The sequence below is a fragment of the Typha angustifolia genome, chromosome 11 (assembly GCF_048772165.1).
Source record: "Typha angustifolia cultivar Huaian chromosome 11, ASM4877216v1, whole genome shotgun sequence".
Lineage (NCBI taxonomy): Eukaryota > Viridiplantae > Streptophyta > Magnoliopsida > Poales > Typhaceae > Typha > Typha angustifolia.
In genome coordinates this window covers 36,177-60,486 of record NC_133249.1, presented here as the reverse complement: position 1 = coordinate 60,486, position 24,310 = coordinate 36,177, and the positions used below count along the sequence as shown (strand labels likewise).

General features: G+C 37.8%; 3 protein-coding genes across 3 annotated transcripts; all 3 read left to right on the top strand.

The window, feature by feature from the left end:
• The first annotated feature begins 1 nt into the window (after position 1).
• Positions 2–8,465, top strand: LOC140769962 (probable polygalacturonase At1g80170). The gene is made up of 9 exons (XM_073110886.1): positions 2–4,433; positions 5,215–5,346; positions 5,476–5,646; positions 5,768–5,788; positions 5,907–6,114; positions 7,424–7,505; positions 7,582–7,690; positions 7,790–7,906; positions 7,998–8,465. The coding sequence occupies exons 1-9, from the start codon at positions 4,269–4,271 to the stop codon at positions 8,289–8,291; spliced, it is 1,299 nt and encodes a 432-aa protein (XP_072966987.1). The 5' UTR covers positions 2–4,268; the 3' UTR covers positions 8,292–8,465.
• Positions 8,466–8,610: 145 nt separating this feature from the next.
• On the top strand, positions 8,611–12,674 carry LOC140769963 (probable polygalacturonase At1g80170). Its single transcript, XM_073110887.1, has 9 exons — positions 8,611–9,143; positions 9,669–9,800; positions 9,949–10,119; positions 10,234–10,254; positions 10,573–10,780; positions 11,749–11,830; positions 11,910–12,018; positions 12,109–12,225; positions 12,303–12,674. Exons 1-9 carry the CDS (start codon positions 8,994–8,996, stop codon positions 12,564–12,566), a joined length of 1,254 nt encoding a protein of 417 aa, XP_072966988.1. The 5' UTR covers positions 8,611–8,993; the 3' UTR covers positions 12,567–12,674.
• An 8,053-nt stretch (positions 12,675–20,727) lies between these two features.
• Positions 20,728–24,083, top strand: LOC140771284 (protein NRT1/ PTR FAMILY 6.2). Its single transcript, XM_073112766.1, has 6 exons — positions 20,728–20,861; positions 21,019–21,121; positions 21,786–22,003; positions 22,158–22,708; positions 22,831–23,180; positions 23,322–24,083. Exons 1-6 carry the CDS (start codon positions 20,859–20,861, stop codon positions 23,861–23,863), a joined length of 1,767 nt encoding a protein of 588 aa, XP_072968867.1. The 5' UTR covers positions 20,728–20,858; the 3' UTR covers positions 23,864–24,083.
• Positions 24,084–24,310: the final 227 nt, after the last annotated feature.

The following is a 24,310-nucleotide window of genomic DNA, read 5'->3' as shown; positions in this document are numbered from 1 at the left end:
TCCTGGTTTTCTTTCTATCGACCACCGCGTTTTCTACTCTTTTTTATGGATGGATGGATGGATTTCTTCATTTTCTTATCTATGGCGTCTCTAAAAGATGATTAGATAGTTTTGTATAAGAGTGGACGGACCTTAATACTGTATTATAATCCTGGACATACTCTCTTAAATTTCTTGTTCAATTTCTTCTTGGGAATTGAGGAAGCTTCAATCGCGCACGCCGACCTTCATATTCCCTTTTTTTTTTTGTTTTTTTTTTCTTTTTCCCTCTTGTTTCTTTCTTCGATCTCTCTACGTACACTCATGATGTGATCGTAAAAATGGCCAAAACGTTCGTTATCTTTCTGATTACATTGCTGTAAGGCTAAAATTTTAGTTGGTCTTATCTCTCCATGATTGGCTAATTACGAGTGGATATAGCTGCAAGCGAGTCTAGGAAGTTTTTTCACCTTCTTTGGTATTTACTGGGAGGAAAAATAAGTAGGACGGTCTCTCTCTCTCTAGACGGAAATAGATTTAAGGTTTTCTTACTACGTTACGTAATCGCGTGCCCACCGTTAGTTGAAACCAACTTTAAATAATTAGTCTAGTCACACCCCCCCAATAATACATGTATTCATCATTGTCACGCCTTTGTCAGACATTAGTAAAGACGATGGCATTCTAATGTCATGTCATCGCTCTGTATGGGCGGCTAAAGCTTATCTCCTCGCATACTCAAACATTATATAGATTCCTTTACATCAATTTGGAAAACGTCATCACCAAACCCGTTCTACGATAGATTAAAAACCGGAGAACTCGTTTTATCTATTATCTATCTACTGAAGAGACACGTCACATGCCCGGTGAGTGATGACCATTAGCTACTTGCCTGCTTGCTCTTCAACCTTTGTGTATGAATACTGATAATTCCTTATTAATTAAGTTTAGATCAGTCTAATTGAATTTATGTCAAAACGGGTTAGCTTATTTAACCCGATTTATAAAGATCGTATTCAGATTTATATAGCTAACTAATTTTGACTCGCTTAAATATATAGATTAAATAAACTTGTCAACCCGTACTATATAAATTAACTCTCATACAACCTCTCACTATTCCACCCTTAAATTGACTCACTCAATTGCCCTATGATATTCGCCTATCTCCATAAATTCCTCACTTCTACCTCTCATATTCACCATAGTCTTCCTCATGCCAAAAGCCCTATCTCCATTCTCCATCGTCTCCCCCACATTGCCTATCTCAGCTTGTTTGCCGCTCTAATCTTTCTTTAGAATAAAAAACCCTCTTCTTTAGCTCTCTTGTTGAAACCCTCCACCTCACATCAAAACCTTCTTCCTCACCACATCAAAACCCTCTTCCTCACATCCATCGCCGCTGCCTATCGAGCCCCCACTGTCATTGCCTGCCCTCTTCCTCTTGTTATAGCAAATTGTGAAGTTGTCAAACCAAGGGTTAAAAGGATATATCTCATATTATAAGAGTTGACTTTCTTTTCGTCCTATCTCCTTAAGTTATTTGTTGCTTCAAATGTTATGTTACTCAAAATGTGTGATGCATTTTATTACATCTTTCTAAAAATTGCTGTGCATCAGGTCGTCTACACTATTGTGGTGACTGATTTAAATGTTAATTATGCTTAGCAAACTTGGTGGAACTAGTCAGATATGTTTGATTTGTTTAATACAATGTTTGAAGTGTTTGATTTGTTTAATTACATTACCTGCCCTTCTACCGCCTCAACTCCAAGAAAGGTTTGCTGCTGATTCTCTAACCACTCCGAGTCGAGTCAACATAAAAGGTGGTGACACAAAATTTATTATTTTACTGTATTGATTTGTTTAATTAGTTCTACTTGTTTACCGTTTGCTTATTTAGATCTGTTTAATTATTGCAACATTTTTCTCATACCGTAGTCCTATTATTTGTCTGCATTGATTTTCTTGCAATGTTTTAGTTTAATTTAACTTAGTTTCGTGGCTTTTATTTCTATGTCACAATACTGTTTCTTTACCCTCATTTTAGTTATGCATGATTGTACAGAGATATTCACTAAAGATAGAACAACTATTTTTGAAGACATTTCTTCTCCCATAATATGTGGAGTGAACTCTCGTAATAAACATAAAAGAAAGCAAAAATCTAGTGTTTGAGAAGTGTACAGAGAGATTCCAATTGGAGAAGATGGGTCAAAAATAAGCTAAATATAAATTGTGTTGTATTGTATACATATCAAATAGTAAGTACATGACTGAAAATATGAAACATCATATATTTTATATCGAAAGTTTAAAACTAAAGATATAAGTCAATTATGTCTTGCCAAATCGGATAGATTCATGTCTTTACAAGTTTCTAAATTTGATCAAGAGAAATACTATGAATTGATAACAATGATAATTGTTAAGTATGAATTATGACCGTGGAAGCTTTAATTTATACTCGAGATTGCTTATTTCTAGAGGTAATCATATTTTATTAGTTTTTATATAAATATTAAAAAAAAATTAGTTTGTAAATTATTTTTTCATATTGTGATAGAAAATTTGATAGTATTAGAGGAGCTAACGAAAGATATTACATATTTAAATTCAATGACTAATGTAAGTGAAGCTTCAAATTTTGATGAATAGTCAAATACATAAATCTAAATACTTAATAATGCGCATGTATAGATGTTAATATCTAGGAAGAATAAATATTCTTACATTTCTATGCCATTTTTGGGAGATATCATAGTTTCTCAAATTCTTATATACAAGACAATCTAGGTATCTCAAAATTTTCAAGATATTTTTATAATTATGTTTTTCACTGTCTATATCTTATATATTTTATTGATGTTTAGTATGAGAATCTCAACTTTGTCTTTTTTTCTATCTTTTATCTTATGTTCTTTTTGACAGGGTCACGATATTGGGACTAAAATAGAGGGTTCAATATTACTGTTTTGCATATTTCAAACTTTTATAATTGATTATAAATTTTAAACTTTGTTCTAATTATCATTGGATTATAATATTTGAGGGTTAAAACTAAAATTTGTTGTATGGATTTGTTCTAAACTTTTGTTTAATACAATTTGTCGTATCAAAGTTTATTGTATGGATTCGTGTGTTACGGTGAATTACTAGAATTGTTATTTATATGTTGTATAAGTTTTTGAGTTGAAATAGGCCATTTTAATGATATAATGCACCATTTTTGTATAATAAATTAATAAATATTAAATTTTTATAGAAGGTTAATATTACTTTGTTATTCCTATCGTATTATAATTTCGTATTAAATAGGTTATATAATACTAGAAATCCAATCAATTTTGATATTTAGATCTTTCTCTCATGTCATATAATATATATAGTATTATTATTTCTAGAGTTGCTTCTGTATATACTTTAGCGTTTGTGGTAGAGTATTTAACTAATAAAGATGTATTTTAAAGCTTGAGATTATGAAAGCTTTAATTTGTACTCGAGTTAATTATATTATAATAGAATTAGCAGGATTAGAGGAGCTAACGTACAATATTATAAATTTGGATTCAATAAGTAAGACAAGTGAAGATATAGAATCCAATCAATTATATAAATCTAGATACTTACTAAGACACTTGTATAGATTTTAATATCTACAAGAAATCGAGCTTCTTGCAATTATATGCCGTTATGTAACCAAATTCACTTTTGAAGAAGTGACGACGAATAAAAGGAGGTTGTTTGATTTGATTTTTCACTATTAAGAATTCAAGGAATCTCTATTCTCTAATAATAATGTGGGACTCCCGAAGCCGAAAAGAATCGGAAGCCCCACAGGAAAAGCGGGATGGCGTGCGTACAAGCCACAAATGGATCGAAGAGGAGGACGACTCACAAAGAATGACGAAGATTATTGAGGGTGACCGAGAAGCTGCCTGCCTGCCTGCCTGCCTGCCCTATAATGTGTCCTGAGGCGCAGGCGCAGGCGCAGGCGCAAAGTGAAAGGACATGGTTGTGGAAAACTTTGGAAGATACTTACCAAATTTGAGTGCCCCGTCGTCTGATCGATCATATCATCGGATCCTATTGGTTTGGATCCTACTATACTATAATGTATTTACTTACTAGTGCTCCCTCCCCATCATCTCACACCCGTTGCTCCACCTGCACGGTACGGCCCATCGTCCATCGAGGGACATACATATTTATGTCTTGTCTTCATTCCATCAGGAACCTTCCCATTTCTCACACCTTCCCGACTCTGAGCAAGACGGTGAATTAAGATGCCATCTATCGATCTCGCCGGCATGCTAGCCCCCTCATCTTTTCCATCTCTCCTCCTTTTTCTGCTCATCCCTCCCTTCTTCCCCGGCGTCGCGGGATTCACCTCTCGATTTTCGGTGGATGAATTTGGAGCGGTCGGCAATGGTAGTGCCGACGACACCCAGGTACATACACCAATTCTAACTTCCTTCACGTTTATTGCGATAAGAATGTAGGGATTACGCATTTCTTTGTATCTTTCTTTCTTGTCATCATCAACAAGAACGTCGATCTCAGTCCTCTCTAAGCTTTCACTCGACATTACTTATTACACAACCTATAATCAAATTTGCAAGACGCTTGAACAATGATAATGGTTTATTCTTTTTAGCCAAATATTTGTAACCAATGAACACCAGTGTACTGGATAGAATAACCAAGGAAGAAGGTGGATTTCATTCATGCGATTGCAAGGAAGAAAAAAGAGCGGTGGTGGCTAATCTGTATTGAAATACTAATGCATTCTCTAATCCGCTGCATTAGCATTAGATCATTCATTCACTATAAGATCAACTCTTCATCTGTGTATCCCTGATTTCACATTAGGGGATCTTAGCACTACTCCGTAGCTTTCAGTTCGTTTTTTGAACATTAAAATTAATTGTGGCTTCCATTTGAATTCCTTGTTCATGTTTGTGTTTGGTGAGCCCAATGCGTCATTAACTCATTATTATATTCTATTAAATTTGTTCTCTCAAAATTGTATCCATAGTGAAGAATTACAATTCGACTCTCGATAGGTAGATTTGTTATATCCATTTCCCATATAAGTAACTCCAGCGTTCTGTTTTGTTGTACATACCACTTGTCTCTTCCGTCCTAACGTAATATATACTTGTCATACTTTCCTGAAGTTTCCCTATTTGTGCAGTAAAATGAGATTTCAGATGGTTCTTCTTATTTCAGGCCTTCTTAGATGCTTGGAACGTCTCTTGTTCTTCACCAACTAGAACAATCCTTGAAGTTCCAGCAGGAAAGGTGTATTTGGTTAGGCCAACAAATTTTGCTGGCCCCTGTAAAGCAAGACTGAAACTTGCGGTATGCCTTCCCTCTTTTTGTTTGTTCCCCTTTTCGTTTGTTTCTCATCTTCCTTTTAACTTCCAAATTTCCCCAACTACATTTATTTTTGCTTGTTTGCTTATTGACATTAGGATACCATTTGCATAGATCAGGGGAACTATCATTGCTCCATCAGATCCTGGTATCTGGGATGAGCTTGATCCTAATAAATGGCTTTATTTCCGTGGGATGAACGGGCTGGTAGTGGAAGGTGGAGGGACTATTGATGGCATGGGTCATGAGTGGTGGGCACGGTCGTGCAAGAGAAATGCAACATATGTAATGTTTCAGTACTTTGAAATAAATCTGCATCTAGATATCTGTTTGGTGGATGGGTGTTTGCATATTTTTGTTTATGGAGCACTGAAATCTGAATCTCCCCTTGTCTTCCATTTTGCAGCCCTGTAGACGTGCTCCTAAGGTTAGTGCATTTTTTTTCCTTGAATGGCAATTGGATATCAAGAATCATCCTTGTGGTTTGCTCTCTTGCTATGATACATTATTTTTCATGTGGAAGTTGAGGTCCATGTATGATGCAGGCTGTTACTTTCCATCAGTGCAAACATCTTACTATCCAGGAGTTGACTCTAAGGAACAGTCAGCAGATGCATATGGCATTCTCCTCATGTTCTCACATTTGGGTGTCTCGTCTGAAGGTGATTGCACCTGCTGAAAGCCCCAATACTGATGGGATCCACATAAGTGAATCAACCTCTGTTTTGGTGAAGGATAGTACAATAAGAACAGGTTTGTTGTGTCCTACCATTTAGCATTGCCATTCTAATAGCTGATTTCTACTCACGCGACCCATCTAGCACCATATTGAAGAGTTACTTTTTTCAGCTCTTTTTAGGTTGTGTATCCTATTCTACTGTTATTGACATTGTCATCAAGGCACAGAAATTTGAATATAAGGCTAATAAGTTAATAACATCAATATTCAATTGTTGTTGCATCCTAACATTTATTGATGGCATGTACTCTTACATGAATTATAAGCTTATGGATTCTCATTTGCTAGAAAGGTAACATTAAGTGAAATGACATGTATTTGGACAGGTTAATCTTGTAATTCCTTTATAACTTTTGAATGCTATTGATTTTCGTACTTATTCAGTCTTTGCTTATATTTGGTATACATACATACATACATACATACATACATACATACATACACATACATACATATATATACATAGAAGAATTTGAATTGGTAATTGTTTTCAAGGTACAGTCAGTTTTGTTACAAATTTTTGACATATATGTAGGTTAAAAAAACCAAACAGCAAGTACTCATGCTAAAGGAGTGAAATGGAAAGGGGACACTAAGTTCTAAAGAGAACTATGAAGAGGGATGAAGTCTTGTGGTTCATTAGAAATATGAAGGCTGCAAGGCTTTCACTTACTACCTATAAGAGTTTAAACTTGTTCACATTTGTAAGTTCAAGGAGCTGCCAATTGGCTGGCTAATTGAGCTAGATTAGAAATATCTCCTTTCTTGGAATGGGTTGCATAGTCTTGACCATTGTTAGTAGGGAGTAGGGACTTTGCACACGTTCCAATTAAATGCTTGAGTAGGATGTAAGTTTAATTTTTTTTCTAAATGGAATTTCCTTCTAATGAAAAAAAAGTGAGATTAAAGCAGGATTTGATGAAACCTGAGAGAACAGAAGTGTGCTATTAAAGAATATGAAATGGATGTGCCTAAACAAATCGCATGCTAACACTATGAACAAAGTACACATCTAGCTGACCCACTCTCCTCTTAGCTCTTAAGTTTTAGGTAATGTGCCACAAGCCGGTTCACTTCTAAATAACGAGTGCAATTCTCACAACGAGTGGTTGACTTGTAATGAGACTATTCTTGAATCTGTGATGTAGGCTTTAAGAATGCTCATTTAAAAGAAGATTGCCATCTAGGTGAAAATCCACAGTGCATGATTGATAGTGTTGCAGAAATGCTTTTCCCGCTCACGTAATACTTTCCCTATCAGATTATTCTTTTCTTGGAGGCATCATTAATATGGTTAATATTGTCTAATTTACGTCATTGCAGGAGATGACTGCATCTCTATAGTCTCTAATTCTTCAAATGTTCAAATAAGTCGCATTGTGTGTGGACCTGGTCATGGTATAAGGTAGCCACTTTAATCGTAATTACGCACGTGGGCAAATATTATTATTGGTAGACTTATCATTCTCTTTGCTCATCAGCATTGGAAGCTTGGGCAAATCACAATCATATGACCAAGTGCACAATGTGAGAGTGGATGGATGTGTTATTTCTAACACTGAAAATGGCGTAAGGATCAAGACATGGCAGGTAACATGGTACCCTCAATCAGTTCAAAACATGAAGTTGAAAGTAAAATGTATCAATTATGTCAAATAAAATTCGATACACATGTCACATCTGTATCAGGGAGGCAGTGGTTATGCCCGCAGGATAGTTTTTGAAAACATCCTGATGAGGAATGTTTCGAACCCTATCATCATTGATCAGTACTATTGTGACTCACCAATTCCATGCCAAAACCAGGTATGAAAGGCTTACTTCCAGGCACTATGTATAATGTTACATCTTTAAATGCTTGTTTTCTCTATAAGGTTTTGGTAATCAACAATTGCAGACATTAGCTGTTAAGGTGAATGCGATTTCTTTCATTGGCATCAAGGGAACGTCAGCTACAAAAGATGCAGTAAAATTCGTGTGCAGCGACAGCTTTCCATGTGAGAATTTATTTCTGAAAGACATTAACCTGTCGTCGGAATCTGGTGGGGAAGTGACTGCTTCTTGTTGGAAGGCATCAGGATTCAGTTCAGGTTTTGTCAATCCACCTTCTTGCTTGTCAAGTGCTGGGCTCTTAATCGAACAGTACTCTAATTCCAGTATGACACATAATGCCGTGGTAGGATATATTTGAGTTCATTTAAGGTTATCTACTGCAACATGGCAGAGGATACCCATAGTCTACACTTGAAGAATCACTGCTGTATAAATGCAACTCATGTTAATGCATAGACGACAAGGATGTATTCTATGATGTAACAGTTACTACATTTTTAAATGAGAAGAGCTCTGATAGTTCTATGAAAGGAAAAAATGAACTTCATTATACTTTTTCAAACGGGGGAAGCGAAGACAAATATATGTTATATTGTTATGTGATAATTTCGACATTGATAGGTTGATAAATGTGATCCCCCTTTTGTTGCAAGTAGATAAGCATCAGAAAATCACTTCCCCCTTAACTATTGATAAATGTGATCCCCCTTTTATGACGTGTTTAGAAAAGGTCCACAAGGCCGAACATTTCATGCCATAGATGAAGCAGCCGACTAGTTGGATCGAGCCGAGTGGCGTCTATTTGCCAGTCGCGTAGGCGGCAGGGCAAGCAGTCGGAGACAACGGGGGTTTCTTCTACTTCTTCGTCGTCGTCGTCTTCTCCTCCTCCTCCTCCTTCCAATTTGTAGTCGCGATGTCGTATTCGTATTAACTGTCATCCGGGGGGGTTCATACCAAATGCGCGGACTAGCAATAATTTGTATAAATAGTTAAGGGGGGCCTCCGCAATGATCACACCGCCACAAGTATCGTCCATCCACCGAATTGGATCAAGAAGAAGATGGGATCCGACAATCCATCCCCATCCCCATCTCTCTCTGTCCTCCTCTTCCTCATCATCTCTTTCTTGGTCGGCGTGGGTGGGACGACCTCCCCATTCTCGGTCGATGAATTTGGGGCGGTAGGGAATGGAAGGGCCGATGACACCCAGGTACATGCACCAATCTTCCTTCCTTCAAGTGATACAGCATTTTTAGTGACTTGGCGAGCTCTAAGAATCCATGTTTTACAAACAAAACAAAACAACCAAACATCTCCATTTTATGGCAGATCTAAATGTTCAACACTAGCTCATATGCTCTTGTCAAATATAAGGATCAGATTGTTGCCCCTCTCTTTGAAATGTTGCTTGTATCGTGATGGTCTAGTGAGGTGATTCTGGTTCTTGGTCCTATATTTAAACCCAAACTCTACCATACATCAATTATAGGCAGAGAAATTTAAGGTTAACCAGGAAAATTTAGCAGCCTGAGTAAATGACCACGAAATTTATCCACTGTTAAAATGAGACGCGCCTTTATTTTTTAATTTTTCCGTGGGGAGATTTCAGTTCATCCTGACCATCAAACAAAATGACACTTCCATTTTATGTTTAGCATAATTATTAGTTTTTCAAACTTCTGAACTTTTCCTGTTCATACTGTAAAATGAGATCTCGGATGAATGTCTTTTTCAGGCTTTCTTAGATGCTTGGAACGTCTCCTGTTCATCACCAACTAGAACAGTCCTTGAAATTCCAGCAGGAAAAGTATATCTAGTTAGGCCAGTAAATTTTGCTGGCCCCTGTAATGCAAAGATGAAACTTGTGGTATGCTTTCTCTGTATGTGTAATTTCAGATTTTCCTTTTTTTTTCTTTTTAATTTTTCACTCTTCCTTTCTGCATGCTTTTCTGAAAATGCAAAGTACATTTGCTTTTGCTTGCTTGCTTATTTATACCAAGCTGCCATTTGCATAGATTAGGGGAACTATTGTTGCTCCATCAGATCCTGGTATCTGGGATAAGCTAGACCCTGAAAAGTGGATTTATTTCCTTGGGGTGAACTGGATGGTGGTGGAAGGTGGAGGGACAATCAATGGCATGGGACAAGAATGGTGGGCACAGTCATGCAAGAGAAATAAAACTAATGTAATGCAGTTTTTAATTTTATGCATCTGCTTATCTGTTGGGTGGGTGCATATTTGCATTATTGCTCTTGTGGAACTTCAAATTCTGAATGCTGCCTTTGTTTTTTATTTGCAGCCATGCCGAAGTGCTCCTATGGTTAGTGCCTATTTCCTTTAGGCAAAGGAATAGCAAGCAACAATCATACGGTCTTTCTGTTTGTTAACTAAGCATTCCCCCTCTCATGGGTTTAGGACATTTTAATCACCCCAAAAAGTGAAGTTCTGAATTAATTATGTGTGGGTTTTATATCTTAAATGACAGCTTGGCCTGACGGCTGTGATACCATGATTATTAATCGTTTCGTCTAAAAGTTCAAGCTATTTGGAAATGATAATTTTTAATTTCTTTTTTTAATGTCGTCTTTCTAGGATCCATTCTTCTTCTCGTGAAAGTGAAGTTACATCTATGATGCAGGCAATTTCTTTCTATCAGTGCAAACATCTTACTATGAGAAACTTGACCGTAACGAATAGTCAAAAGATGCATATAGCATTTTTCTCATCTTCTCACATTCGCGCATCTCATATGACGGTGATTGCGCCTGCTGACAGCCCGAACACTGATGGAATTCACTTAAATGAATCAGTCTCTGTTGTGGTCAAGGATAGTACAATAAGAACAGGTCTACTTTTGGTCTTGGGCCATTTCTACCTATTCTACTATGCTAATTTCTACTCAGATCTAGTACTTAAAGTTTTCTGTTTTATCTAATTCTACCTTATTCTAGGGTTATCCGTAGTATCATCAAGATGATGGCTTCTATTTAAGTTTGAAATATCCTTCTTTAGCCTTTAAGTTTCAATGCTCAAACTATTATTGGATCCTAACATTTCTTTATTGTTTAATGGAAATGTGACATATATTTGGAAAAGCTAAGGTTTTTATTCCCTTTCAACTTTTGAATGTGATTGATTTTCATACTTGTTCTGCTGTTCGTATGTTTGGTTTCTATACTGATCTTAGTTAGCTGATGCTATCCATCTTGCATGAAGTGGTTAACTTGTTTTGCATCAGTTATACCATGCTTGTTCTACCGCATCAAGGAATTACAGGAATATGGTAGATGAATCTTTAAGAACTCACATGGAGATATCAATTGATGTCAATGTAAAATTGGTCTTGCAACAAACTTTTGACAAATGCATGGCTTATCCACACCAAACTGCCATATACTAATGCTCGTGCTAAAGGAGTGAAGCAGGATTGGATAAAACCCAAGTGAAAGAATATTTTTTTTTTTCTTTTGAAACTCTCAAACAGACTGCTGAAACAATTGCTTTCTAAAACCATGAATGAAGTGCACGTGGAGCTTACCGATTCTTGCAGCTCTTACTGATGTTGTAGCTAATTTGCTGCAAGCCAGCTTGCTACTTATAAGCAAGTGCAAATCTCACCAAGATTTAGCTGGCTTATGATGAATTTAATCTTGAATCTGCATAACATTAAGCTTTGAATCCTCACTGCTTGATAGTGTTTTTCCACTTAGCTTATTGTTCACCTTATCAAGATTTCTGTTATCAGATTATTCACTTTCTGAAAGGCATAAAGTATATCTTTATACTATCTGATTTTTATTTACTTTTATTTCAGGGGATGACTGCATCTCCATAGTTGCTAATTCTTCGGACATCCGAATAAGGCACATTGTGTGTGGACCTGGTCATGGTATAAGGTAGTCACTTGTTTTAATTATTTTAGGTAGACAAGTATTGTGCTCAATTAATAGACTTATGTTGCTCTTTGCTCAACAGTATTGGAAGCTTGGGGAAAGCACAAGCGTATGATCAAGTGCATAATATTCGAGTGGATGAATGTCTTATTACCAATACACAAAATGGTGTAAGGATCAAGTCGTGGCAGGTAAACCATTTCCCCCCTTTTATATCGAATCATGAAGTTCAAAAAGGAGTTAGTCAATGAAAGTTTTAGTATGTGTAACATTTGCATCAGGGTGGTAGTGGTTATGCCCAGAAGATAGTTTTCCAAAATATCTGGATGAAGAATGTTTCAAACCCGATAATAATTGATCAATATTATTGCGACTCAACTACTCCATGTGAAAACCAGGTAAAATCTTTACACTTTCACGTATTATCACCTCCAAAGTGTTTCCTCTATAATGCTTCGGTAATCAACAAATGCAGACAATGGCTGTTAAAATGGATGATATTTCTTTCATTAGCATCAATGGAACATCGGCCACAAAAGATGCAATAAGATTTGCATGCAGCGACAGTTTTCCGTGTGAGAAATTATTTCTGAAAGACATCTATTTATCCTTAGAATCTGGAGGCCCAGTAGCTGCTTATTGTTGGAAGGCGACAGGACACAGTTCTGGTTTAGTTTATCCACCATCTTGCCTTTCAAGTGCTGGGGACCACGGCAAACAGTATTATGGTTCCCGATAACATATAATCTTATGTTTAGATATGTTTAAGGACATTTAAGCTAATTTGTTCCAAGTTTCCAACATTATACCATATATATATATATATGCATGCTGTGTGTTTGTTTGACGATCTGGACATTTGTATGACAAAATGGGACATCATAAATACTTTTATCAAGTCAGTTATTAGTTCTTTTTTAAGGTCTTGAACCAAGCCTGTGATTGAGGCAAACCACCTTAAGATCAACAGCTTCATGGCTAGAATAAAGGTTGCAGCATTTGATTATTTTATGACGGGAAATAACCATAGTTGAATTTTGGGGTATTTAATTTCATCGATCCCACAGCAGTAGCACTGTACTGATTCTTATCTCACAAGTAAGTCATTTGCCCAATTGATGTTATTGTTGCCAAAATATGGCCAGGAGAGTAACCTGTACACTTCAGCCCCTCAATTATGACTTAATAATGTCTATCATATTGCCGGCATATTGAAGAATTGAAAGTATGCAATAAACTAGACTGACGACCAACAAACAGGGTGGAAAAATAAAAAGTTTGTTATTCGGTGGGCAGGGCAGGGCTGCCGAAAGATTGCAATATTCGCGGATGGAAATGGAATCACACCGACTCCGCGTAACGTCCGCCGCACGCTTCCCTCCCTCTTTTACTTTTGACTTCTACTTTTTTTTTTTTTTTTTTTTGGCGACCATGGCACGTGGTTCGGTCAATACGCACCTTCTTCCTCGCACTCCCCCCCCCCCCCCATCGAACTAATCTCCTTCTTCAGGTTACGTGGCAGCCAACTTGGCATGGGATATGGAGTGGAGACTCCCGTACGTCTCCAACAATTTCTTTACAACTCATCGCCAGCTCACGCCCTCCAGTCTTACTTAGGTGTCGTGTCGTCCATTTCATCCATATTCGCACATATCATCTGTGTATATATGTTCAAAACATGGTTGGCCAAATGCTCCATTCATTCTGAGGTACATTTTAACTCTCCAACGCATCTGCTACCCTTCCTTACTCCTAACTTTGATCTCCTCCAAAAACCAAAGAGTGGTTAAGAAGACAAATTAAATTAGGTGGCCTTTGATTGCAACTTGACCAAATTAGCAAGAGACGCAACATTTGATCAGATGGCAAAAGAGAAGCTCGGCACCACCACCACCACCACCACCACCACCACCACGATGTATCCTCTTCAATCGTCGGCGGTAACACGAGAACAAGAAGTGATCAATAATGGAGACAAGATGAAGGCAAGGACGAGGAGGGCGGTGGAGAAAAAGGACGATGTTAACGAGAGCGCGGATGCGTTCATCAAGCGGTTCAGGCAGCAGCTCCTGCTGCAGCGACTGCAGTCCATGGAGAATTACCAACAGATGCTTGCCAGAGGCCTCTGACTACTGCCGCACTAGCTACCTTCTGCTATATATATATATATATATATATATATATATATATATATATATATATATATATATATATATATATATATCTTGTTTAATTTCCATCCTTAATTTGGTCCTTCAATTTCTTTATTTCTTCGTGGAGTTTTCCCATTGTGTTGGTTTCCTATTTAGTGGGTTTTATTTGCAAATTGATAAGCTCAGCTTGGCAGAAGTACATATAAGAATATGCATGTAACATGTAATTTAGTTGTAATTGAAGAATTATTTATATAATAATTCTTATTCCCTCGCAGCCGTACCTGTTGTTCTTCATTACTTATTTATATAGATTAATAACTCGTAGCCTTTTGCGGCCTGAATTGGGCCGTATCTTCGAGTAAGGGCTCCTCACTTTCTTCAGTTAGATTTTCTGTGTCGGGTTGGGCCGGTAAAACGGGTTGGGTCTGCAGCTTGGGCTGGATCAGGGATTAGTCAAGCCAGCAAACGGGCTTTCGAAAAGTCACTTTTAGTTTGGAGACATTATTGGTTGGCACTTATTGAAACTGAAAATCACATTTCTTCAAACTTCCACTCATTCTAATTCGTGGTGTTTTCCTTCCTTCCTTCCTTCCTTTTATAGTTTATCGACATATTTTTGCTCAATAACTCCAAGGAATATATCTATATAGGTAGGTATCTCTAATGAAAATTATAACCGACGTCATTATCTTCAAACTTTATTTTTTGGTTGGCCTTTTATTAATTGCTCTGAATATGTCTGAAGTTTTTAATCCACTTCTGTCCTTGTACAATCCAATGTGTTCCAAAGAATGAGACGGTAGATAATGGAGGACAAGAATGAGATTAAAGGAAGAAAGTAATAGGCACGTAAGAGTAGATATCGATCGTTCATGCATTTAGACGTCCTTTTTTTTTTTTTTCTCGTCCTTGGTGTGTAATTAGTAATGGCGGCTTAATGTTGATGTTCCTCTGGATGGAATTAAACAACGGTGGTTGTTTCTTCTGCGAGCCATCTGACCTTTAACCACTCAACGAAAACGAAGCCAGCAGGGAAATAATTTAAGAAAATTACAGAAATTGGCAACTTAATTATGCCTTGATCCTTGCAACCATGAAAATTAAAGACTTATAAAATGTGTACCCTATGCTATCAGTAGGATAAATTTTTTTTTATTATTAAAAAAAGACAATACTAAATTCACAATTTTTTTTAAAAAAAAAATTAAAATAAAAAATCAATCATTGCTATTACAAAATGAATTTATAAGTTGCCTATCGATCCCTACAATTATATCTATAAGATCTTACTCACTCAAATTCATAATATATATACTGCGTCCAATGATCAATTCTTAAACTCAATTCTTAAGTTTCAACACTACTATCTCAATAACCCTTAGACAAAATCTTGCAAAATGAGAAGAATGAATGAACAGAAATTAGTTTTAGCACCTTCTGTTGTAGATTTTCTTCAAGTCGTGCCCGCTTCAAGACTTCAAAGTGAGGCCTCTAATTATCAAAAAAAATAAAAAATAAAAAAAGGGTACTATTAGGTCTGAAGCTCTTATATCACTCCTCGATAAGTTCGCAAATATGAACTTATAAGAAGAATTATGTGCTTCTATTCTATATACGCTTTCCAATGCTACCAAATGTGTTCAAAACCATCTTGTCAAGAAAATTTCTCTACTAAATACATTCGAACACACTGTTCACCTTTCAAACATCCTATTATTCATAAGCATTGTTCACTGACATTATTCGTTGGCACTGTAATGTTTTTCATCCACACCTCATAATTTGTACTAAAATTCATACATAAATTTTACACATATTACATAAATAAAATTATATTTATTGCTTAGAAACAAAAATCCAACTGTTGGATAAGCCACGTACTTCATGTGGGTATATATGCATACTTGAGAAACTTAATTAATTATTTAATGGCTTGGGCCATTAAATGACACATCTGATGTCGCATAATTGCTATCTTGGTAAAGAAAGAGATCATCGAATTAAGTGATGCTGAGTAGTTCCTCTTCTTCTTATTCTTCTTTTTATTTTTTTATTTATGGTCAGACTGAAAGGAAGGTTTGATGCATGATATTTTCAGCTAGTTAGCTAGTTTCAACTATTTGAATTTTGGTTGTTATGATCAATGTGTCTTTGTTGCTATCATTTTACCGTCATAAGAATATATATATATATTTTTATGTGGAAGCATCGAAGGGAAGAAGAATATTTCTATTTTGGTGGTCCAATGTTAGCAATATATAGGCCGACGCATGCATATATATATATATATATATATATAACAAAAGGCGGTAATCTAATTAGTTGTGTCTGTCGGTTATTCTCGTTTAACTTATTTACAACACAAAAAATTATTATGGAATACGACAGAAGCAGTCATATGTACCTTAAAAAGTCTAGGGACAGCTGGGTGGCCGTGGTGGTGGCGACGGTGAGAATCGAGTGTGATGGCCAATTACGTTGATCGGAATTAATATTTAATTTGATCTCGATTTCAATCCTTGTATACATAACTAGTTTTAATTTAATTTGACGGAGGTAGTGATGTATAGCTGGGTGAATATATATCCCTAGCTAGATCTATTGTACATAAAACGTTACACGATCAAGTGGATCGACCACTCACTTCCTCATCATGTGGTATGTTCTGTTTGAGCAGCTGCATGCGTTGGGGGAGCTTCTACCTACGCCCTCTATTTGCTTCACTAATTTGATCGCATCTTTCTTTTCATCTGTCTTAACACTGATGCATGTGTGAGTGTGAACATCATCATCATCATCATCATCGTCATCATCATCATCTCTCTCTCTCTCTCTCTCTCTCTCTCTCTCTCTCTCTCTCTCTCTCTATATATATATATATATATATATATATATATATATATACTTTTGATCTAAATAAGGGCAAACATGTATACACTTAATAACTATTATACCTTTAATAAATATATTATATTATATTATTAATTTTTAAATAAAAATAAATTAAAAAAGGTAAATAATATAATTGCCTTCAAAATAATTTAACCTCCCACTCCCACCGTTGTTCTCTCGAGATTTGTGCCTCTCCCTTCTCTTTCCTCACTCCTCTCCCTCCCTTCTTTTCCACCGTCATTCCCTCGAGATCTAATCTGAGTTACCTCCAGTGCTCCACACTGTCGTCCTTGGCTGTCCTCACCCCTATCATAAGTGTGAGGACTCTCGACCACCTAATCGCCACGGTTGCAATCTCAGTCCAATTCGAGTTGTCCACCATGCGTGACCTTGCTTGCTTTGCTCCATCGTCCTTGGCCACCCTCCCCCTAACCGCCCTCGGCCTTAGCTACCCTCATCCTCAATGTCTTTGGCTGCCCTTGCCATCCTCGGCCACCGCTGGTGAAAGCTCCTCCTCAAGATCTTACCCGACTGTGCGATACCTCAAGCTCCTGCCTGTGGCTACCTCTCCTCAAGATCTTACCCGTGGTTGCCCCTTGGGATCTACCCTCATCCTCAATGTCTTTGGCTGCCCTTGCCATCCTCGGCCACCGCTGGTGAAAGCTCCTCCTCAAGATCTTACCCGACTGTGCGATACCTCAAGCTCCTGCCTGTGGCTACCTATCCTCAAGATCCTACCCGTGGTTGCCCCTTGGGATCTACCCTCATCCTCAATGTCTTTGGCTGCCCTTGCCATCCTCGGCCACCGCTGGTGAAAGCTCCTCCTCAAGATCTTATCCGACTGTGCGATACCTCAAGCTCCTGCCTGTGGCTACCTATCCTCAAGATCCTACCCGTGGTTGCCCCTTGGGATCCTGGTCGACTTCAAGATGCCTCAAGCTCTTCCTATTATATTAATATATGTCTTTTTATTCTAATTTAATTAAATGGTCATATAAAGGTTATAATGACATTTAGGTAATTTTCGGGTTAATGAGATTCGATATGACTATCACGTAAGTTGAGTTGTCTAATTTTTTTTAATAATACACTAACGGAAATATGACATTGAAATTTTTAAAACATTTAGAGGTAACATTATAATCTAAAAAAGCTTATAGGGTTCTCGTGAAAATCTAGATATAGTTTAGAGTTGTTAACGTAATTAACCTTTTTTTTTACTATATATATCTGAAATAATATTTCCCTCAGCAGAGATGTCATGCTCATCATAAGTCAACCTGTCAATTAAATTCCCTTTTATGCAGTTGACAAAAATATTACTGGAACATAGAAGCTCGCCCTTTCAATCTCAGGGTCTTCATTGGAGGCCTACAAGACGTAGAAGCGACCAGCAAACACATGGGTGTGGACCAGCTTTACGAGATGCCTTCAATAATGTGATGCCTTTCATCCCCTTGAGTGAGGAGACGAAAAGGATCAAGACCTCCTCGTTCCCACTTGAAATAATAATAATGCTTGTTGCTCCATCTTGTCTCTCGTTGACCTTAATCATCTGTTATCTTTCTCGGCAAAAATCTCCACTTACTTAGTTGGATTCCTTGACATATTTTGTATCTTGGAGCACCAATGAGACAGAAAATGACCCACTTTAGTGTCCTCATGAGATCTCCAGAGAGCCACTTATAATTTGCATACATTGAATTTAATTTGCTGCAGATCAAGAATTCAAAATTTGTCTAATCACATAGTTGCTTGATGTAGATTGTAGACGCCGTCCTTTCTCTATCGAGAATATTTTTCCTACAGATAGAGGTAGGAAGACGGAGTAAGTTCACTGGATATATATATATATATGGTCGTTGTGGAACTCAAATCGACAGCTCATAAAAATTCCCAGTCACGTACACTGGCCATCCGCAAACTGTAAGATAGATGTATGTGCATTACATCCTACTCATCAGGTGTTTATGATCTCAGAACTTTCAGGGGAAAGAAGATAATTATCGACAGAGCTAGAGAATACAAGATGGATCGTCGCCCTAGATGAACCAGTGAGAATACAAGATCTATCTATTTGAACTAATGCACGGGGCTAAACTCTCTTGTCAGTTCAGTTGGCAACTGTTCTTTGTTGGATAAAGGCTGCCAACAATGCTTGATAAAACAGAGTAATTCATGATATATATATATATATATATATTCTTTTTCTTTTCTAATTTTAATTGGGAAGAGCTGTGGTACAATGCTTGACAAATGAAATGAGGAAGCAAAAAAGAAGCAACTGGATTCAAACTTCAGACTAACCGTTCGCAAGGTTGTACGAATATTAGATGTGTTCACATGTTTTTAAAAGAAGCTAAAATGCCCAAAGTGTCCGGAGTCTGTTTAAAAGAACTTTTGAATATTTCACCCGAAAAGCAAAGTTGCCGGTGTTTGAGACTCATACGAATGAGTATTAAATGAATTTCAAATAAATTACGAGTATACTTGTGTTTAAAAAGAGTTTGATGCGTGATACACACTAGCATGTTTTTGACTTATTTTGGTCCGAAGTTGAATTGGAATCGGAATCGGAATTTTGGCTTTCCTTTTGGGATCTATAAAAAGGAAAGATCATGAAACAAGATACATTTCGGTGAAGATCAACAGAGGAGTTTTGATTAATTAAGTGAATGAAGTTCAGCTTCATGAGTTTCAAGAGATACGCTAGTAGTTAACATCAAGAACAATTGAGGTTGTGAACTAATCATAGAAAGTGGTGCATCGATGGAGAGTTATTTCTTTAGATATGATTGTGGACAACAACAGTCAGTCTATTAATAAATTTATAACTGACAACTTATATAATAATTAGTTTGATCGTAAAGAAAAAATATTCATGATTATATTGTTTTTATTTGGTAAGGGATTTTTCCACGTATTTTTGTGTGTGTCTGTGTGTGTGTATGCCTGTTTTACTTGCTTGTAGTATTTTTTTGCATTATCCTACTGGTTTTGAATGGTAAAATCATATTCTAGGTTGGTTTCTAACTTTCAGATTTTAGGTTCCATCAGGTTAGGCAACTAAATTATGCTGAAGATGCATCAACCTTCCATTAGCAATCTAAAACTGTAATTGTCACGAATTTCATATATATATATATATATACATATTTGTGGAATGTTGAATCTTATCCCATTTGAGGCCACTAAAAATTCGTGACATAGTGGTAAGTACCGAAGGAAAATAATAATTCTAGCTGAGGGTATTGCTAACAAGCTGCAATTGAAACTTGACATTTCAGGTACTTGGAATTAGGCTACTAATGGCGGACTCCAGGATCTATCCATAAATTCTCCATCACAGCAGGCAGGACAAGAAGCAATAGTTCTACTGGAGAAAAAAGAAGAGCAATTGAGTTGTTTTAGCTAATAATAGAGGATAGGGGTAAAACATGAGGAGCAGAAGCAAAGGGAGGTTATACTTTTGATTGTGGGGCTGCAAGAGCACTTAAAGAGACGAAGGCATGTTATGGCTCACACAGCCCCTATGGATAATGAACTATTGATCATTGCAAACTAAACAGTGTAATATGTCAAGGGCAAGGCATGTTCCAAGATTCCTTTTCTTTCTTTCTCCCAGACCACCCTCTCCAATAACTCATCCATCATATATATCTTTCTCCTATAGCTAGAGATATATATTTAGAAAATAAACCCCACAAGAAGGCCCAAAATTTTGGACTCCTTGAACTTTCCTTTTCAGAAAAACGGAAAGAAAAAAAGAAAAAAAAAAACGAACGTACTGACTCCACCATCTTCCCAAAACTAACTAGCTGTGAACATTTCTGCTCGGTAGTGCGGGTCACTGTTCGATCACTGCTCTCAACATTTGCCTATATAAAGGAGAAGCATTTGGTGACCTGAAGAGCAAACTCAGGGACAGTCTCTAGATATCTGCTAAGGTTCTAAGCTTGCTATTGAAGCCCACCCTTATCGGCATGGTTTGTGCCACTCTCTTAATTATTTTCTAACTTTATCATCCACTAGCCATCGCCTGGATATTCCTTAGTTTGAACCTATATATATTCCAATTTAGTTTTATATATTCTGTTTTCTAATGCGTGTTTTTCATATATATATATATATATATATATATAGGAGGGGAAGATGAGCTGGTCCATGGCAGACGCAGTTGATTACAAGGGATTCCCTGCTGACAAGTCCAAGACTGGTGGATGGGTACCTGCAGCACTTATTCTAGGTCTGCATGACATGCCTTATATTATTCCTAGTTAGCTATTTGATTATTTGTCTTTTTATTGGTTTCACCTCTCCCTTTCATTTAATTTGCTCTGTAGTTAATTTGGACCACTCAAATTAACTTGGTTTATGTTCATGTATACTAGCTAGCTTCACAGCGCATGCATGCGTTAATTGATCAATTTCAACGATCGTATTAGTGAGGGCGTAGGGGATCGACTACTGTTGAAATTTTACCTTTTTAACTTTTTCAGTAACAGGTGTTGAAACCACAAACCATAAGTTCAGTTGCACTTTTAACAGTTTAAGCTTTTGGAGCCACCTGGTATCTGGCAGTACCTTTAATTGTTATGTCATGTGATCCATTAATAGAAAAGCAAGCAACCATCATCACCAAGGAACTATAGTGATCGTGCATGCATGCCTCGCTCAATCGTCCCACCAAATGTGCATGCTCACCTTAGATGATTTTTTATCCCCCTTGCATATGCATTGCCTCGAAGATATAGATAGAGTAACATATATATGACACTTTGACGTCACGGGCATGTATCAAATATAAAAGAATAGGAAAGCTGTCGATCGTATGACTTAAATTTTGCTTCTCAAATAATTTCCTGCACTGATCGACTTAAGTTAATTAATTTGGGCATGAGCACGCACAGGGATCGAGATATGCGAGAGGCTGTCAACCATGGGAATCGCTGTGAATTTAGTGACGTATTTGGGTGGCACGATGCATCTTCCCAGCGCTGAGTCGGCAAATATCGTGACGGACTTCATGGGCACTTCATTCCTGCTTTGCTTGCTTGGAGGCTTCCTTGCTGATTCCTTCTTAGGAAGATACCTCACCATCGCCATCTTCGCGGTCGTCCAAGCATTAGTAAGTCGATTCATCGATCGCGATGCATGATCACTAATATATATGTACTAATATATATATATATATATATATATATATACATACATAATGTATATTCTTGATGTTAATCTATTTTCTTGATGTTAATCTATTTTTATTTTTCTAATATACATAGGGAACAGGCCTGCTTTCTGTATCCACCAAATTGCCCCAACTGCGGCCACCAGTATGCAGTACTGGCGGTGCGAGCAGTAGATGCGAACGAGCGAGTGGTTTCCAATTAGGGATTCTATACTTGTGCCTGTACCTGATCGCACTTGGGACTGGAGGCCTCAAGTCGAGCGTGTCGGGTTTCGGAACCGACCAATTTGATGACAAGGATGAGAAGGAGAAGAACCAAATGGCCTTCTTCTTCAATAGGTTCTTCTTCTTCATCAGCACCGGCACCCTCCTAGCTGTCACCGTGTTGGTCTACATACAGGACGAAGTGGGCCGGAGCTGGGCCTATGGCATCTGCTGCATCTCCATGCTTATCGCCATCTTAGTCTTCCTCTCCGGGACGAGGAGTTACAGGTACAAGAAAAGCTCAGGCAGCCCCATTGTCCATATCCTCCAAGTCCTAGTAGCTGCCGTGAAAAAGAGGAAGCTCCACTACCCAAGCACCGTCACTCTTTTCTATGAAGACTGCCCGGAGGCCTCCAGAATCCATCACACGCAACAATTCTGGTAAGAACTTGCGAGCCATCGAGGGGCTATCTACGTAGGTAGCTAGGGCAATACAACTTATGGCCTACATGTATAGGAGATCTATGAATTTTAATTTTTATATTGTGCATGTCGATCGACAGTTTCCTCGACAAGGCCGCCATCATGGTGGAGGGCGACACCCAGATAAACGAGGGAAAGACGGATAACCTAATAAACCCCTGGAAATTGTGCTCGGTGACCAGGATCGAGGAGGTGAAGATGATGATAAGGTTACTGCCAGTATGGGCTACGACGATAATGTTCTGGACCGTCTATGCCCAGATGATCACCTTCTCTGTAGAGCAAGCGACCACCATGGAGAGATCGATCGGGAGCTTCCAAATTCCAGCGGGATCCCTCACCGTCTTCTTCGTCGGAGCCATCCTCATCAGCCTAGCAGTCTATGACCGTGTGATCATGCCCTTGTGCAGAAAATGGAAAGGGAGTCAAGGTACATACTCTTTAAGTGGCCTGCACTATACAATACGACGTGCATCATACATACATTTATTTGTACGTAATAGCTAGATTTGGCATGGCGTACGTACTAACTACGCTACTTATAATTAATTCGATTGCTTATATGTTACAGGGTTTAGCAACCTACAGAGGATCGGCATCGGCCTGACCTTCTCGGTCATAGGAATGGCAGCAGCAGCACTTACAGAAATGAGGAGGCTCTCGGTAGCACGACAAGTTGGGGTTGGACAAGTGGCTTCAAGTAGTACTACTCTACCAATCTCTGTGTTTATATTGATTCCACAGTTCTTCCTGGTGGGTGCGGGAGAAGCGTTCATCTACACGGGACAGCTCGATTTCTTCATAACACGATCGCCGAAGGGCATGAAGACCATGAGCACCGGCCTTTTCCTCACCACTCTCTCCCTCGGTTTCTTCCTTAGTAGCTTCCTCGTCTCCATTGTCAAGAACGTCACCGCCGCCAAGGATGGCAAGGGATGGCTGGCTGACAACATCAATGAAGGCAGACTCGATTGCTTCTACGGTCTTCTCGCTGCACTAAGCGCAATCAATCTGGGAGTCTATCTTCTATGTGCCGCTGGGAGTAAACCACAACCCCCTACTGATCAAGGAAATATTCTAAAGAGCAACTCAACCCCGGATGACAAGTGCTAGTGACCCCATCCAATCCTTATCTTTGTTTCGTTCTTCTTTATAATCACTGTAGCTCGCTCTTTCCTATCCGAGAGGATATATATATCGGGCATACTAAGATTGGAGTAGTATATGTTTAGTTTCTGTGCACGTACGAGTCAGTCACAGGCATCTTAGTTAGCTGCTTGTCCTGTTGTTTTTGCCTATCATTACTATAATATGTTATGTTGTTGTTTCTGCATATTTATTTATCTCTATGCTTTTGCGAAGAGTCAGCTTTTCTTTTCTAGGAAAAGATGAAGATCCAGTACCTAGCTATTTCTTTCTGAAATTTTTAAGGGAAAGTTAATCTAATGTACCTCGGAACAGAGGGAAACAGAAACAATTAGGCAGTAAATTAGATCATGGCATTGTGCTATCATATTCCGAGGGCTCCCTCAACGTACATTAGAATTAAAGATTACTTTT